This window comes from Parasteatoda tepidariorum, chromosome X1 (assembly GCF_043381705.1).
Source record: "Parasteatoda tepidariorum isolate YZ-2023 chromosome X1, CAS_Ptep_4.0, whole genome shotgun sequence".
Taxonomy (NCBI): domain Eukaryota; kingdom Metazoa; phylum Arthropoda; class Arachnida; order Araneae; family Theridiidae; genus Parasteatoda; species Parasteatoda tepidariorum.
This window is the reverse complement of record NC_092214.1, coordinates 118,158-136,245: the sequence shown is the minus strand read 5'-3', so window position 1 is coordinate 136,245 and position 18,088 is coordinate 118,158. Positions and strand designations below refer to the sequence as shown.

The 18,088-nt window shown below is 28.4% G+C and overlaps 1 protein-coding gene across 3 annotated transcripts in view; it reads left to right on the top strand.

Moving 5' to 3' along the window:
* The window catches only part of LOC107455726 (protein tyrosine phosphatase domain-containing protein 1), a gene marked incomplete at its 3' end in the record, with an annotated part of 109,099 nt that overhangs the window by 61,288 nt on the left and 29,723 nt on the right, over window positions 1–18,088 (top strand). For all 3 annotated transcript variants that reach the window (XM_016073396.3, XM_043048992.2, XM_016073395.3), the window contains 2 exon segments: window positions 7,132–7,212; window positions 17,424–17,539. In XM_016073396.3, the coding sequence (XP_015928882.1) occupies window positions 7,132–7,212; window positions 17,424–17,539 (197 nt within the window).

Sequence of the window (18,088 nt, the reverse complement as noted above, 5' to 3'; positions counted from 1 at the left end):
TTTTTATATAATTTTTTCTTTTAACAGGGCGCAATTCTAGTCTTAACTGAGCAGCCCCAGTTAAGCATTCTATTAATTTGTCTACGTATTTCTTTCTCCTGACCTTTTCCATTTCATTTTAAACTTCTTCTGCGCATTATAGTAGGGGGCGTTGGTTTTTCAGTTTTTAGTGTTTTCTTTTCCTCTACTTGCTTTTGAAGTTGATGCTTGACCTGTGACTTAGTGAGTTTTTATTTTTCTGATGATTTTGATTGATTTTCTTTTCTTAATTTGTTAATATTTGAATGTATCTTGTTTTTCCTGGACCTCTATACAAAACCATCAGGGTACTGAGGGAGATATTTTAAGCATTTGCTTCTCCCTCAAATAGAAATAGTTTTGCTTTTAATGGCTACCGAGGCCGGTACCCCCTGAAGACGTCGGCTTCGGTGTTCATATTTTTATTTTTATTTCATTCGTTTCTTGTAAACTGATCAAATCTGTCAAGTGAGATAAAATCTTTCATTAGAGGATTAAAGCAATTTTTTAATTTTGCAGTATTTTGAGAACAAATAGAGGTTTTTACCTGCTTTCTGAATACATTTTTAAGGGGGGAAAATGAGAAAAAAGTGAAGTTTCGGTCAATTTTAAAATTAGAAATTTATACAATATTGGGAGTTTGAATAAGAAATGCCAAATTATATTTACTCTAAAAATGTAATATTGAAATATTAAAAATTCGAAAATATTTTACTGAAAGTCATTTAACATAAAGAACCGGAGTAATGTGAATAAGATATATCTAAATAAATATTAGAAAATGATGATTTTGTAAATAATTGAGATGCATAAAGTGTAAAATATGTTTCTCGAAAGTAAAAAGCATATTTTCAGACAGATGATAAATAAATATATAATTAAAACTTATAAGTCAAGCAAGGAAAAGGAAATCACATTTATTTAATAAAGTACTCAAAACTGAATCGTTATTGTTTTATCATTATTTCTAGAAACTTCACCAGAGTGATATTTGCTGCACTGCACCTATTGTTGTGTTAGTAAAGGTATTTTATAACCATCGTTGAACAGCCGACCCAATTTTGGGTTTACAACTACTGATGTTCAAATTCGTAGCTTTGTAAATTTGAACCCAATACAATTTTGAATCCAATCCAGAAACAAGCGAGCTCCTGGATCGAGTATTAAGAGATATTTGCCTTCGTGGAGGACTTTCTGAATTAACTAGCACGCATTTGCATTACATGGAGAGGAAAACCATGAAATCTTCCCACGGTTATCCTGACGGCAAGGGGACTCTAACCCATGATGATATGACCCACTGAGGATATTTTACGTCAGCACTGTGGTTTGTGCAAGCCATATTCAGAATTCGTCACTGAGACCGTCGTCATCGTTGGAATTCGAACACAGTACACCTCTTTGGAAGGTGAACACCCTATACCTTGAGCCATCACGATTCTAGTAAAATTATTCAAATTTTGCAGCATTGTAAAAGTTTTAAAATGCATTTTCATAAAAACGCGTGAACAGATACAATTTTGGAGAATTCACTTAATCGCTTTTTAAAAATTCATTATAAAATATATGAGTTCTAATGTTACAGTCGCTTGACATGCTTTTTTAATCTAGAAATTTCACGAGAAAAAATCGTTGGTAGATAAGATTTTATATGCACCAAAGAGCCATTACATTATAACCACCCTCCATCTATAACAATAGACTCACCCAGGTTTTCATGGTTTCTCGCCCAGGAACAATGTTTTCATGGGGCACATTAGGACCCATAATCCTCATACAACAATCCCTGACGTCTGTAAGCTACTTAGTTGCAGACCAGGTTCACCCATTCATGGCAACAGTTTTTCCAACTGGGGATGGTGTTTACCAACAGGATAATGCACCATGTCATAAGGGTCGAATTGTCGAGGAACATTCCAGTGACTTTCAAGTCATGTCTTGGCCCCCAAATTCACCTGACCTTAATCCAATAGAGCATTTGTGGTCCTACTTGGAAAACCAAATTCGTGCTGCCACGCTACCCCCTCGCAATGTGAGGGAATTGCAGGACCAGTTGGTGAGCGCTTGGTACCAGATATCTCAGACTACCTATCAGCACTTTGTGGAATCAATGACACGGCGGGTGCTACCAGTTTTGAGGGCTAAAGGTGGTCCTAATGCATAATGGCTCTTCGGTATATATATAATATATATATATATTAAATGATAAGTTTTTCGCTAAGTTAAATATAGGTAAGTTTTTCTAATTTGTGAAACAAGAAAATGATAACAGAATATTTAAAAATTCCACAGGGAAAATCAAAACTTTATAAATATTCAGAAAGAATAAATTTACAAGAATTAATAAGTTTAAGTCTTAAAAATTAGTAAAATCATTGGGATTAACATAATATTAAAAGGAAATTGAAAGTAAAAAAGTATTAATAGAAAGTTAAAGTGTTGAAGAAAAAAAATTATCTAGAAATTCAACACATTTAAGAATCTTTTAAATGAAATCTTCTAATCATTTGAAAACAAAATAAAATATTCCAAATTTCGCTCAGTAAGAAAATTAAATAACCCATCACTATTGTGCAGTGATAAAATAATACATTTTTGATAAAAGTCAACAGTAAAATTTCAATTAGTTCATGTGTCCAGATTGAAAAAGCAATAAAATTTATGAGATTCGAAAAACTTTCTACGCTTGGAAAAATTTTTTAAATATTCCCCTTACTTTTAAATGATAAAATTTCTCTAACAATTGATAAAAAAAACATTTATTAGATAAAATCATGAAAAGGTGGTGAAGGGGGGGAATGGTTATCTATAAAATACTTTTTCAAACTATAAAGCATCATAAAAAAGTAGATGAGAATGTTAAAGTTTATTTAATGTAGAAGAATAATTGTAAATCAATTAAGTAATATTGTGACAAAATTAGAAATTGTAATTAAAAAAAGTTAAGTTGAAAAAAATTAGAATAGAAATAATAATGCTTATAATAGAAATAATAACAATATTTATAATAGAAATAATAATAATATTTAAAAGTAAACACGATTTAAAAATCATTTGAATACTCTAATTTATCAAAAGTTGTGAAACGATAGTGAAACATTACAGATTTTTCTAAGTTCGAAAAAAAAAATAAAAAATGTTCCTATTACTTTTCAGTGAAAAAACTTTGGACCACTGATAAAAATCAAGATCAACGTTTTTCAAATTAATATAATCTTCACTAAAATAAATGCAATTAATGAATTATATCAATTCATTCAATGATCAACATTATACTAGAAAAAAATTCTAATGCCCAAAAAATAATAATAATTTGTACTCTTTTGATGCTACACCAAAATATTGATAAAAACATATTTTCCAATAAAAATAAAGTAGTATACCCCTATTAAATAAGTAGGTAGGACTCATTTTTACCAGCAATCTTCTACATAAGTATGTGGCAAATGTTCCTAGGATACTTTTGGCGTAGGTTCGATCCCCACACTGGACAAAATAGAAATTCATTATAAGGAATAATTTTATATCCAATAAATAATTAAATCCGATACATATTAGATTAATAATTAATTTATTAATCACAACTAATAGTATTATATAATTCTAATATTTTTTTAGTTAAAGAAAGCTTTTATTTAATTTGATTTATTTACTTTTTCAAAAAATAGTTTATTACAGAATTAATTAATATTAATTTTTAGATATTCATAATTAATATTTATTTTATTTTATACTCATTCAAAAATTATGTAGATTAAAAAAATTCTTTATTAAATATTTATTATTATTTTTAAAAAATATACATTGCTAAAAGTATAATATTCTTTAATTCATAATAATTAAATATATGAAATCAATTATTTTATTTTTAATAAATCCTTGACGTTTTTAATAAATGATGCTCTCTTAAATCATTTATTAATTCATATGAATATACACAATAAATATAATTTTCCTTTTTATTTAATAATAATACAAATTATTTTTAAATATAAATTTATTAAATAAAATTAACAATAGTATTAAAATTATCTGTATTAAAATTATGTGTATTAAATAGATATATTAAAAGAAACTAAGTTTATAGCTTTAATTTATTCTAGTTTTTACATTCGATAGAGACATCAAAGTAACAACACGTGCATGATAACTGCCATTGACACCCGGAACTTTAGGGGGCTTTGCCATAACTAACCTTCTAGTAGGTGTTGGCTTTGCTGTATGAGACGAATACCTGCGATTTCTATATGAACAGTCATTCAGTTACTCTGGCAACGTCTTTATTGTAGCGTGTAGCATTGTAACGTTCCTTCTAGATTGTGGTTTATTAAATTTAAAAAAGAAAAATTTTTTATATCTTTTCTTATGCAACCGAAAACAAGATGGTATCCTTTTTTTAAGGAAGGAACATCCAAAACACATTTGAAAAATATTTGTAAATAAACAGTAAAAAATATGTATCTTCTTATTAGAGTTAAAACCTAATGCCTGAGAAATAGTGTTACTAAATTTATTGATATAACCTGAAAGGCCTATTTAAACTTTACATTCCATAGTTTTAAGAATCATATTACTTCAAACATTAAAATGAACGAAAAGTAGAACATAAAGCCTCATAATTTTATATAGTTCAATTTCGTAAAAAAAGTTTTCCGACAACAATTTTTATCAAAACATTTTAAGTTTTAATAAAAATCATTATTTAGAAACTAAAAAACGTAAAATAAAGAAGCTTACGATACAAGACAAGAAAGAAAAGACCAATTCTAAAAATTCCTTACATTAAAATAAACAACTTACATGTTTTTTCTTTTTTAATTCATAATCGGACGTAGAAAACCATTCTATAGAAAACTATCATCAAATAAGGAAAAAAAAATTTAAAAGTAAAATTTTATATTTTATAAAAATTAACACTTACCTGCTTTATAAATCAGAAGAATTCTAAAATGATTTGTTCTTCGATTTTTGTTACAATTTTTAGTGCTACGAAAATGCGTCTTTGGAATTTGCCAAAAATAGAACAAGATGCAATTTTATTTTTTCAGGAGCGAAACATTTTGCCCACCGAAATCCGATAAACTACTTTGATTTTAAATAAAGTGTTTTATTTTATGATTTGTCGCAAGAATTTTAGGTATAGATTGGTGGCACTTTAAAACCGCCAAATCTGTAGTTGCGGTGGCGTTAATACGTAAGTACCGAATTTTTATTCCATACTTTTTTGAATCATATTACTTCAAACATTAGAATATGCAAGAAGTATACATAAACACATAATGTTATACCATTTAATTTTTCAAAACAATTATTTTAACAACAATTTTTATCAAAAAATTATAAACTAAAAAAAGGAAAAAAAAGAATTCTTAGGGTTAAAAAAACGATTTTAAGAATTCCTCATATTGAAATAAAAAACTTCCATATTGTTTCTTTTTTTATTCTTATAGTTCTTAATCAGCCTTGAAAAGCCATTCTGTAAAGAACTTTCATCAAATGAGAAAAAAAAATATTTACAAGCAAATTTTTTATTGTAAAAATCATTACACTTACCTGATTTATAAATCCAGAGAACTCCAAAATGATATGTTCTGCGTTTAAAAACTTTATTCTCAAATAATCAATACATAGTTTATCCCTTCATTACTTTTAGATAACATACTACACAACAAAATTTTATAATTGTAAGATCTTGATATGAATTTGAATATGTAGCTAAAAACAGAATAAGTGAATTCTAGTTGAAATTATTCTTTCAAAACTAAAAAATACTTACCAAGAAAACGTTAAAAATTAATTAAGAATCAGCACAAATGGCACTATTTCAAGTAATTTGAATAATTTTTTTTTGTTGTTTTCCGAATTATATGGATACAGAAATATATACTATTCTATAACGAAGAAGAATATTCTATAACTATTACAGTTCTGTACGTTCTTGGTCTGAAAGATATCCCAATATTTTGGAGAGTTTTTTCAAGTTCTTCGGCTTTACCTTAGGGAAATTTTGATTTTGATTTGCTGCTGAGCAAAGGGCGTCTGATTCTGCCAATGATTTTGATGGAACTAAATGAAAACGTGATAAATTAATGTTTGATATTTTTAGGCTCCCACTAGAGGGCGTACTCGAGCGTTGCAATCGCGAATAATAATACTACGAGGGGCAGACAAAAATCCAACAAGATATTTCTATAAATAACACTTATTTTTAATATTGCAGATGTACAACTAAACTCAACTCAAACCAAAGAGAACAGCTAGTTTCGGTTTCAAAACCATACATTAATAAATATTATATTTATTTTACTCATTAGGGTGATTGCATAATAGATTTAATAGATTAATTAATAATTATAATTACGTAATTGATTCATACAAGATTAACACATGACGCCATTACTTCATAATTGACGAATTCCAACCGAAACCGTCCAACAACGGATTTAACAAGTGTTGCCATCGTCAAAAAATAATATTAAAATGACAAAAAAACTAATATTAAAACTCAGATGGGCAGAACTAAGCAAGTGGGCAGAACAAGCTCACTTCCAGTTCACAACATATTTTCGTTTCACTCTGGCAGAAATAATTACTCCTTGACATTCTGACGTCACTTCCGTCCCTTAGACCTGTCTACTACTCACAAGTTAAGATTTTATATCTGTTGTGTACAGTATCTTAATTTATTTGAATTGCGGATTTTTGTTTTAAATCTGATTAGATAAATCAATTAACAAAAAAAATTGAGAAAATACTTTTGCTCCTTGGTTTTTAAGCCACTGTATGTTTCTCAGTGCGGGAAGATTATTGTATTCATTTTATGATGTTAATAAATATTTAAGTAAGAAAAATAGCTTGTTTTATTATGTCCGATTTTGCTCAACCATGTCTGTTCTATCATACTTCCAAAATAATTATTAATTTAACTTCAAAAATATAGAGCTCATCCAACTGCTTCTTAACTTTTTTTGGTTGGGGCTTTTCAATGGCCCAAGATCTCTGGGTTACTATCAGAAGTAGATTTACGTCTCACTCATCCATCGCTTCGGTAGAACAGTATAACCATGTTTATCAAAAAAATTGAGTGTTAATTAAGGAATATTTATTTTACAGGATAACGAATGATATTTTAGCGATGGCAAGACCAAATACAGAAGCAATAGAAAAATATAATGTGATTCAGCAATTCAAAGAGTAAGTATCAAATTTTTTAAATTAGTTCTTTTTGAACAGCTTTATCAATAAAAACATTTCTTGAACAAACCATTGTGATATTAGTTTTATATCTAATTCCTTTCTAGTTGTAGAATGATTGATGAAGAGGAATTTTTTTTAGCACCTCATCCAAAAATCTCTTATATGTCGTAAACTAATTTTTAAGAAAGACAAAACAAAACAAATATGCAACTGAAAATATTAAGAACATAGATATACTAGAGTGAGTAGATTTGGTGAATGAAGAGAAAGACTGCAAAATAAAATAAAAATAAGGACATACATGAGGGCATGAAAAAACTTGAATAACTTTTGATGATTTAATAATTATTGTTCTAAAATTATTTTTGATTATTTCCTACGATGTGGTGATTTGCATTCCAGTAAAAAAAAGGTTCTAGCAATGCAACTTCAAAAATTTTTCGATTCTCTTGAAAAGTTCACAAAATCTGGTGCAAAAAGTTAAATTAACGTTTGCGGGTCAACAATTCTCTTGGCTAAACTATTGAGACCTATTTTCTAGATTGCGTCTAAATCCCTCTCCCCTCATATTTTTAGGGTCAAAAAAGGACTGATTTCGTAACTTAAAATGTTGTTTGCAAAAATTAATTTACATATTTAAAGTTGCGCTTTTGGACTATTAAGATTGAGTATGTGAATTTCCAATCATTAGATCAAAAGTTATTTTTTGGTACATTAAAATTTGTTCACATTTCATAAACCGAAAACGATCGATTGAATAAAAGTGTTGTGAATAATTAAAATAACACCTTTAAAGTAACATTATTTATAACTGCGAACTGTATAGTTGAATCTGCAATGCACCAAATAAAAAAAAATAAAAAAAAACGAACCACCCTGAATAACTTTTGATCCATCCCATTTTAGGACTCAATTTTAGCGGCTCGTAGGGCTGGCCAGAAATATGCTAATTAATAAGTGCAAACGATATTTTAAATTATGAAATAAGACTAAAAAACGTACTTTCTCTGAATAAACATACATATATGATCTTCATAATTTGGTCAGGAGAGTGCTTCAAAATTTGGACCCCATAATGTTAATTTTACTTTTTGCATATTTCACTATATCTCGAGAGTTTTTTTTAAACAAATTTAAAAATATATCCTACTGAATAATTAGAAATCTCTAACAGTCCCTCTCAATATTTCAAACAAATAAAAAAAATTTGTATGACTCATCATCGAATTAAATTCTTAAAAGTTAAAAACGAAAAAAGAGATTAAAAATGAACAATATTTTTGTAAATATTCAGCAGATATTAAAAAAAATCATTTTATGCATGAAATTTAGAGACTGTGAACTTAAACCTTTTGTGACTGTGCATTTTTATTTATCAACCGCAAAAGCTGGATCCCTTTAATGCGCATGGGAAGCAAAGTTATGATTAAACCAGGTAATCTTTTGTGCTTCGTCTAGTTTTTAATTTTCTTTTAAATGCTGTGAATTTAATTTACATATGTCGTAAAATGTTTATCTGACCTAACAGCAAACTGTGGCCTTCACAACTTTTCAACTTGAGGTGAAGATATATTCAAATACCCTGGAATGCAAAACTGCAGGGTGGAAATGCTGAAAGCTAGCACCTTTTCTGTTTATTCAGAAACGCATTTTCACTGAGAAAAAATGTTTTCTTTTTTCAGATATTTTTAATATCTGACCCTCAAAATAGGGGGAGTAGACAAAATTTGGGAAAAAAATTTGTCAAAAATTAGGGTGCTAGGAAGTTATATACATTTGCAGTCGTCCCAAAAATAGATCAACAACTATCCTTGTAGCAGAAAGAGAAATTTACTATAACCATACTTTAACTGAACTGCGTAATCGACAAGAAAGAAATAGTCCATTGCTAAGCAACTAAGCTCAAAAAATAAAAAAGAATGAAATAAAAACTGAAGAAATTCATCTTTTTCGTGTTTTCTCGGGTCCGAAAAGTTCTTTTTCTTTCTTAAATAGTTAAAAGAAAAGTATTTTGAAGTTTCTAGACAACAGATTTGTTTTCAGTTGATTTCTGTCCAAAAAGCAAACATTGCTCTTTCAAAAATTAAATTTAAATCGATTTATAAATTATTTATAATTTTTCAAGATCTTAGTATTTGAACAGATGAATGTTTTATAAGGAATTTTTTGTATTTTAAGCTGTTTCTAACTTCTTTTAATTTCAAGATTTTATACTAAAACCAAATTTGCATTATTTTAATTATATATAGAGTTGTAGGGCGAACCACGAAAAGATCCAGTAAAAAATTTAAAACAACTACAAGAGAGTATAATGCAAAATTCACAAGATTTATAAAATTCACTATATTTCTCTTTTTTTAACAATTGAAGAAATTAGTGAATGTTACGTGACATTTTAAAAAGATTGAAATATTGTATGCTTAAGAATATTGTATGATTCTTTTTTTAAAAATTCGTTTTATTCCACCAAATATATGAGTTACGTGGCTTTCTTTAGATATAGTTAATTTGCAAATAGCATCCTGATGTTTTTATACATTCTGAAACGGATTTTCAAAATTCACTATACAATGTCGCTCAACGTATTCAACAGATGCGATCACCAAATATTACTACTATAATTTATTTGCTTTATTCCTATTATTACAAAATGTTTTACGTTTCCTACGATTATTATAAATGAATATATATATATATATATANAGCCAGTCACTAGTGTGTGTGTGTGTGTGTGTGTGTATGATACGATAGTCTCCTTTTACACAGAATTTATATTCACCACATTATTAAATAATCAATTTCAATATATAACTTCAAATATATGGTTACAAAACCTTAAGTTTCGAAGTTTTTAAAGTTAAAGATAACTTCTTTATTTGAATATAGAAGCCACGGTTTTTTAAATGTGTTAAGGAAAGCACGAAACCTGTTGAAATAATAATTTACATATGTTTGCTTCTTTCAGCATAAGATTCTGATAAATATAATGATCAAAAAAGATGTAACACATTATACTTGATGGTAAAAACTACATTGACTTCAAAAAAATATGAAGAAAATAAACGCCCATTAAGACTCGTATGACGTGAATGAAGAAAAAAAAATAATATGAAACAGACATCTGAAATTGCTAACGAGAAAACATAAATAAAAGTGGAAAATAAAACTGGAAAAAGCCACAGTACCCCAAGAGAGAAATAGGATATAAAAACTTAAGTAATAACAAAAACAAAATTAAAAAAACTGCGATAGCCGGGAAAGGCAAATCAGCGTAAAATACATTTCCACGTGCTATTTAAAGATGGTGTAAAACTAATATAGTTAGCAAGGGAATCGGCTCTCATATGAATAAAACAAGAATCCCGGGTATCAAGATTAGCAGATGTGGCAGGGGTGGTTAGAATTTTAGCATTATCGAGATTAAATTTACCCCCTAGATGCAAAGAATGTGTAGCAATAGATTTATCGAATTTTTGAAAAGGGACTTATCTACTGTGTTCCTTTAGTCTAAATTTTAAAATCCGTCTGGTTTATACAATATAGCCTTTTTTTTCTCATTTTCCTTTACCCGTTGGCAGCCACAATTTTTTTATTTCAATTATTTTTATTTATTGTTTTCTTCATTCACGTCTGCCGAGTCTTTAAAATAGACTCCTATTTTTGAGGGAGCTTAACATTTGCTTCAAGCATTGCCATTCTCGTTAATGATTCATGACGTTAATGATTCGTGGCATGAATTTTTGAGCGCTCACACCACGTCTACTTTTATTTGCATTTTCGTAATTTTTGTAGATAATGAAGTTTTTACTTTACTGCCTCAATTTTTGAGGATTATTCCTGTAGTGACACAATATATTAAATTAAAATACTTAACGCGATATCAAAATTAGTTTTATGTTACAGCTGTTAGAATGAAAAAATATATAATATATAATTTGTCAAAACATTCAAAAAACTAAAAGTAATACATTTTTATTTATTTTATTTTATTTTAATTTGTTTAGTTTTGTTTATTTTTTTGACTACTGCTCTGAAAAACAATTTTTAGAGTGTTGAACAATTCCGTCTACAATCGAAATTTCAAAAGTCGAATAAGACGCTGGAATAACCCCTCTCCCCCGGGTACAGAATAAAGGAATTAATTTAATTTCTAATAATTTTAATAAATTTAATTGTTTCTAACTGTTTCAAACAATTAAATGTTACGTCCAAACAAATTTCAATTCTGGGGTTAATAAAATTATTGTCACGCTTTAATTGGGAGTAAGTGAAATATTAACATTCTTGTCTTTTTACGGCGAAATAAAAAAGCGATTTCTATTTATAATTTCTAAAAAAAAGGATATTTAAACTATTTGTTAAACATACTAATTACAGCTTTAAAATAATTTGTTATCTAAAAATCTCTTAATATATCTTATTTTAGTATTAGGGAAATTCTAAAATTAGAAAAAGAACCATTTTTTGAGATGATTCTAAAATTAGCACGGTTTTGGATTCTTTTTACAATTTTCAATTTTTAGTATTTGCTGTTTAGCTAAATAAGTAATATCGAGCATTTTCCTGATATAACAATATTTTTTTAACTGTGCTAAAGTTGAGAAATAATATTAACAACTTTTTAAGAAAATTTTTTCAACATTATTCTTTTTAAAAGGGCAACTTTCTTAGAGTTAGCGGGCAAGAATAACTTTGACCGTAATATATATATATTCAAATACCNTAATATTTATCCAAGAAAACAAAAAACAAAAAATTCCTGCGTAAATAATAACCTTAACTAATAAAAATAATAGAAAGAAATTTAATTCATGGTTAGCAATTTAAAGTTTTTTAGGTTATAGTTTTAAATGAATATTAATGAAACTGTAATTCATGCTTCATATGAAATGAATCTTTCTAACACAGATAAATTATTTCTGTGTATCTTATGATGAAGTCTTAAATAATTTTTTACTGCTGTATAATTAATTATTAAATTTTGTAATATAATATTTTTTTATTAATTACATCACATTAACCATGTACTGACAAAAGTGTTTAAAAATAATTTATTGCTTGTATTAAATTTTCAAATAATTCCAATTATTCCAATTCTACTATTAATTAGAATAAAATTAAAGGAAAACTTATTTTACTTACTTTAATCTAACTATTTTACTTACTTTAAAACTTACATTAATCTTTAATGTAGTTTGCTCATATTAATGAATCTTCTCTACGTTCTTAGAGTATATAGTATTCTCTAAAATTATCCAATCACTATTTCCTCCGTGTAATCTAGCAAAACACAATTATAAATTATTATTTTCTTTATTATTTTTTGAACTGCCTTATTATTCTATACTGAAACTACAAATATAACTTTTTAAATTAATATAATTTCTTTAAAAAAATAAATTCAGATTTTTGCAATTTGAATAATTTAAATTTATTAAGATTGAAAAATCTAAAGATAAATAAATTTTGAATCTCCAGATTAAATGTGCTATTCTCATTTTTCCCATTTTTATGCTTATGTCTGGAAAAGTTCATGTAAACAAGCCTTAAAATCATAGTTTGTTCACGTGTATACATATTCATTCAAATATATCTTATATAAAATGCATCAATTAGTGAAATGTATCTTATTGTGTAACATGAAAAATGATTCTAATAAATGCCTTTATATGTTGTTACATTTAATTTTTTTTTAAAGCGATTTAACAAAAACAAATCTGTAGACAATTTTAAATGCATTTCATAAGAAATATACAATATTTTTTCGTCATTTACCGTGCGTAATTTTTTTTAATTATTGAAAGATATCTGCTCAGAATATTGTACTAATAATTATACAGAGGAATCTCTATTTTGTAATATTTTTTTCTGACAAATTTTATAAAAAAATTGTCATCAATAAACGTTTATGTTAGAAAAATTTTATATTTGAAAAGACTTTGATTTTTATACAAAAAAATGAAATAAAAGCTACATTTATTTTTGAAAATAATAAATTTACTATTTTGAAGCTTTACAATTTCTAAATTATTTATAATTTATTATTAAATAATTATTATTATTTGAATACTTGGTTGAATTATTTTATACCTTTTTTATATTATATGTGTCGTTTATTTGTAAATAATTATAATGTTTATGTTTATATTATTTCCACTTCTAATTTAAATATTTATTATATAGTTCTGAAAGAATTCTCTAGAACCTATTTAAAAAAGCAACTTTATAAATGGGCCAATAAAATTATAATTTCCTCATTTTTTTCTTTTCTAACAAGATATAAATTTATAATTTTCTCGTAATCGCTTCCCTATTAAAATGTATCATTTCCTATTTTCTGATATATGAGTAAATCCAATATTTCATTATATATTGAAAAATAATAAATTATACACTTGAATGAGATTATTCGTTTGACATTAAAAATAGTTACGTAAAATCATAGTTTAAAATTGAAAGAAAAAAGATTCTTATTAAATCATTTTCTTTTATGAAATGCAAATAATAAATCTTCAGGAAAAACATCAAATAGTCCTATATGTTCATTTTGAGTTATAAAGTGATAAATAACATTGATTTATTCTAATAAAGAACTAAAAATTCACTTCTTAAAAATATTTCAGTGCTAATGAATTAGCTAAAGCAAAAATATTTTACTTCACTCTAAAAAGATTTGAACTATTTCTTATAGTTTTAACTTAATACAAATCTGATTACTGCGTTCGCTAGCACTTCGGAGGATGACGTCACAAGCTTTAACTCTCGGTGGCTAATCAGGTGCCAAAAATTTTCCAATCTATAGTATTCTTAATATGAGTACAAAATAAAGGCACTTACCTTTTCTGTGTTTTCTTCAGCTAAGCAGTATTGAGATGAGTATCTTAATAAATCTGAAACATTTATTTTTGCTACAATTATATTATTGCTACAATGTATAAAAATATGATTAATATATTTACATAAATTACGTTACAAAAGTGAGGAATCTTAACATCTGTTGCAGCAAGCCGCATCTCATTTTAAACTAAACTCAAAAATTTTTGAAATAAAAAAAGTTTTTTTTTTTTTTTCACCACCACAATTTTTATGCTTGGTACAAGAACATCGGATTCCATAATTTTAGCTTCTTTTTCTGGGAAAATCACTGTTCTATTTTTAGTTGCTTTTGATGTAGAAATCAAATTGTTTTTTTAATTCTGGGAGAAAAAGCTCATTTTTAAGAAGGATTGTTCAGGCGTTCTGAACAGTTATCCAAAATAATAATTTGCAAATAATTTCAGCGTTCTGATCCACAACCAATTTTACATAACAGTTTTCTTAAAATAGTTTTCATCATTGTCGTTTCTAATGGCACAAGCCAAGATCACTAGGCATTGCGAATTAAGTCAGGATATTCATCTTTCGTGTGACAAGAGAGCACAGCCAGAATGAAAGTACGGATGGATGGCAGTATCACTGCTTCGTGAGGCTATTTTTAAATTAGAAAGGAGGATGGAATTTTTTTCAGATCCCTGTACCACGGCTTAGCGACCGACCACAGGACCTTCGATTCCACAGATTTTAGAATCAAGTCTATCGCATGTGGAGTGGATCGTAGCAGAGTGGAGGATCGAACTCCGGACCCTCCGGAATCGATTCTCTACCACTAAGTTACCACTGCCCCGTTTTTCATATTTACACTTGAGAGTTTTCTGGTCACCAAAGGGTTCAAATTCTTGATGTTCATTCTTCTACTTTCACACACATTTAAGAGGGATGATTAAATGCGGGCTAATTTCTATCGACATTCCAATGCTTCAACAATAATTGCATTTTATTCGAAATGATTGGAAGCTTTGCTGTTTTCATTTTCTCTCTAGTTTTCGATAGCTATTTTCGCTTTTGATTTGTCGAAGTATAGTGTGGAGGTTGTGACTCAGGATTTGAAGATTCTTTATTTCTCCTCGCATTTGACGATTCGAGCTTTATTTTCCGGAGTAAGTACGTCATCTCTTAATTCAATAGCTGTTCGAAAATTTCCGTATGAGTCAGGAATACTATATAGAAGTAAAATAGTCATCAGATCATTGACGATATTAATTTATAGTTCCTTCAATTTATCCAATAGAATAAATAACTCATTTATATGGTCACTAAATAATTTTGTTTTGCTCCTTTTTGTGAAGTTGTCTCAGCACTTTTGCTTTTCTAGCTGGACCTTTCGATTCACATGTTTCCCTTAGCTTATTCCACAATTCTTGTGAATTTTTACAGTTTTTTGCTTCAGATGAATCCCCCAGCTTCATTGAAAATAGGATATCAGCTCAATCTTTTTTAACATTGAAAATCCATTTGACAATTGCATCAGCGTCTTCTCCTGGTTTCTTTTCGTTTCCTGCTGCAAAATTCCAGCGATCATTTTTATCCAAATTGCCTCCATTTGGAGAATTTTCTTTTGCGAGTTTTTCGATAGTCGGAGAAGTGATTACCATTATTGCTTTTAGGTTTGTGATTCAGCGGAATGCTTGTCTTCTCAGTTTTAAAAAATGGCGTCAAATTTTGTTTCACTGTGAGCTTTCTTTTTTCTGCACAGTCGAATGTGTTGGCCCATAGCCAATATTGACTGAACTGGCTCCAAACAAAGTTAGAAGGAACGTATTTTATTGTTAAACAGAGATATAGGTAAGCACCACAAACAGCTAATGAGAGCTGAAATATGAATATCATAAGAAAGCATACACCTAGAGAAGCTATGACATGCCCAATGGTGCAAAATAAGAACATCTCATTCGAGTAAATTGCATTTAATTCCAACACTTCCCTTACTATTAACGTTTTTTCCGACCTACAATAAATGTAATAGTAAGAATAAGAATGAAAATATTTTTTTACTTGAAATTATTATTGGTTTAAGAAAATGCTGATCTACTGTGAGTATATTTTCTTGATTTCAAATACAAATATTTTGAGAATCAGAATTTATAGAACAAAAATATATTTAGTCTGAACTTATTCTATTTTATTCCTCTAGTCACGCTTCTTTTTATAGAAGCAAATTTTACCCCAATCGCGATGCACAAGAATATAGTTAATATATGCTTATTATGTCATTTTTAAGCAACATATGTTGAATAACATGCACTTGCCGATATTATACTTACTAATATTGATAATATCATTTATTTACAAGCAAGAATACTCTGCATATATTCAATCAACTCTTAATACCTTTTCGTTAATAATGCAGTAGAGCCCCAATTATCCGCAAGTGCATTATCCAACAGTGAACTTTAGTGGAGAGATCTGCAAGAAATCCAAAATTATATTGCACGTGATACAAGCAATATTTAGAGGAACAACTAGTAGAAAAGCTTATGTTGAAGATATCATGTCAAATCAAACGTGAAAAGTCTATTCAAAAGTAAAAATAATTTCGAATTTTAAGAAAAAAGGTGCTTCCAAAGAAAAAAGCGAAAACGAGTTTTTTTTTTCCTTAGAAAAAGTGTAACTGTTCACTTTTATGAATGAACTTTTATATATGAACACTTGTATGAAGAATGTACGTAATATTTTCTTTACCATTCAATTTTCAGGGATTTAGACGTATATCAATATATGTTGAATGCTCAAAATATGTGCACATGTGTGAACGCATTTTAAAATTATTTTCCTTTTTCGATCCACCTTATTTTTTTAGTTTTTCGGATTATCTGCGATTTTTGTTAACCGCGGTGATCTTTTAAACTAATTTCTTGGATAATCGGGCAAATCTACTGCAAATATTTGTTAATAATGCTTAATACTTTTGATTTATACTAAAAATAAAATTAAAATAAAAGCGTTAATGTCGATACATTGTTGTTGGTGTAAATTTTCTAGACAGGTAAATAATAGGTAGATTCAAGTGTTTAATTGTTATAGAGTTAAAAAAGGTGTCCGGGCATGCAAAAATTTTATTCAGGAATGTATCTTGAAGGACTAACATGCCATACAGGACAAGTAAAATTTCTTTGATTCTTCAAACCCTGGTCCCGAAACATTTATTAACATAATGAAGTTGCCTCCACTGATAAAAAGTCTGTGCAGTTAATGTCTTTAATTCATTTTCTATATGAAAATAACAGATTCTCAGCTTTAGCTTAGATTAAAATTGCGTATATTTCTAAGAGTTGTAATGACAAATAATCCAATTCTTTTTTTCCCTATTTTACAATCTATTTCTCTTTTAGTAAAGGAATATCTTCTATTATTAATCTCCAAATGCCTGGGGAACATCCATACTGTGGAAATTCTTTAGATTCCTCTGGATTTTCTTACAATCCTCAATTATTCATGGATCACGATAGTAAGTATCTTTTATTCTATTCTCCTTTGTAGTTTCACATAAACCTGACGTTCCGCAGTGGACTGATCGTTAAGACACGGTTCCCAGCAGATCACCGAAGTCAAGCATCACTGGCTACGGTCAGTGTGCGGGTGGGTGACCACTTGGATCAGTCTGCGTAGGGACCGAGGGTGTGCGGTATTGGTCCTCGTTAAACTGTGCTACCGTAAAGTGCTCGACTTCGCGCGCAGGTCGTCGGGCTACCGAAGCGGGGGTGCCATCCCCTCCGCAGAGGATCAAAATTGTGATGGCATGTCTTCGGATCATCCTCCGGGATGCTTCCCAGACCGTCGCCAATAGCCCATTGTGACGTAAATTAAAAATCAATCAATCAATCATAAACCTGACATAACCTAAAACAGAATTCAATGCCTATAATAATAAAACAAAATGTTAGTGCGTAATTCTCAAAAAGTTGGAGCATGACACAGATCTAAATTTTAAGCTCTGACATCAAGGGAGTTGTTCAATTTTCTCCATTTAATTCACGGTAAATATTTCAGAAAATTT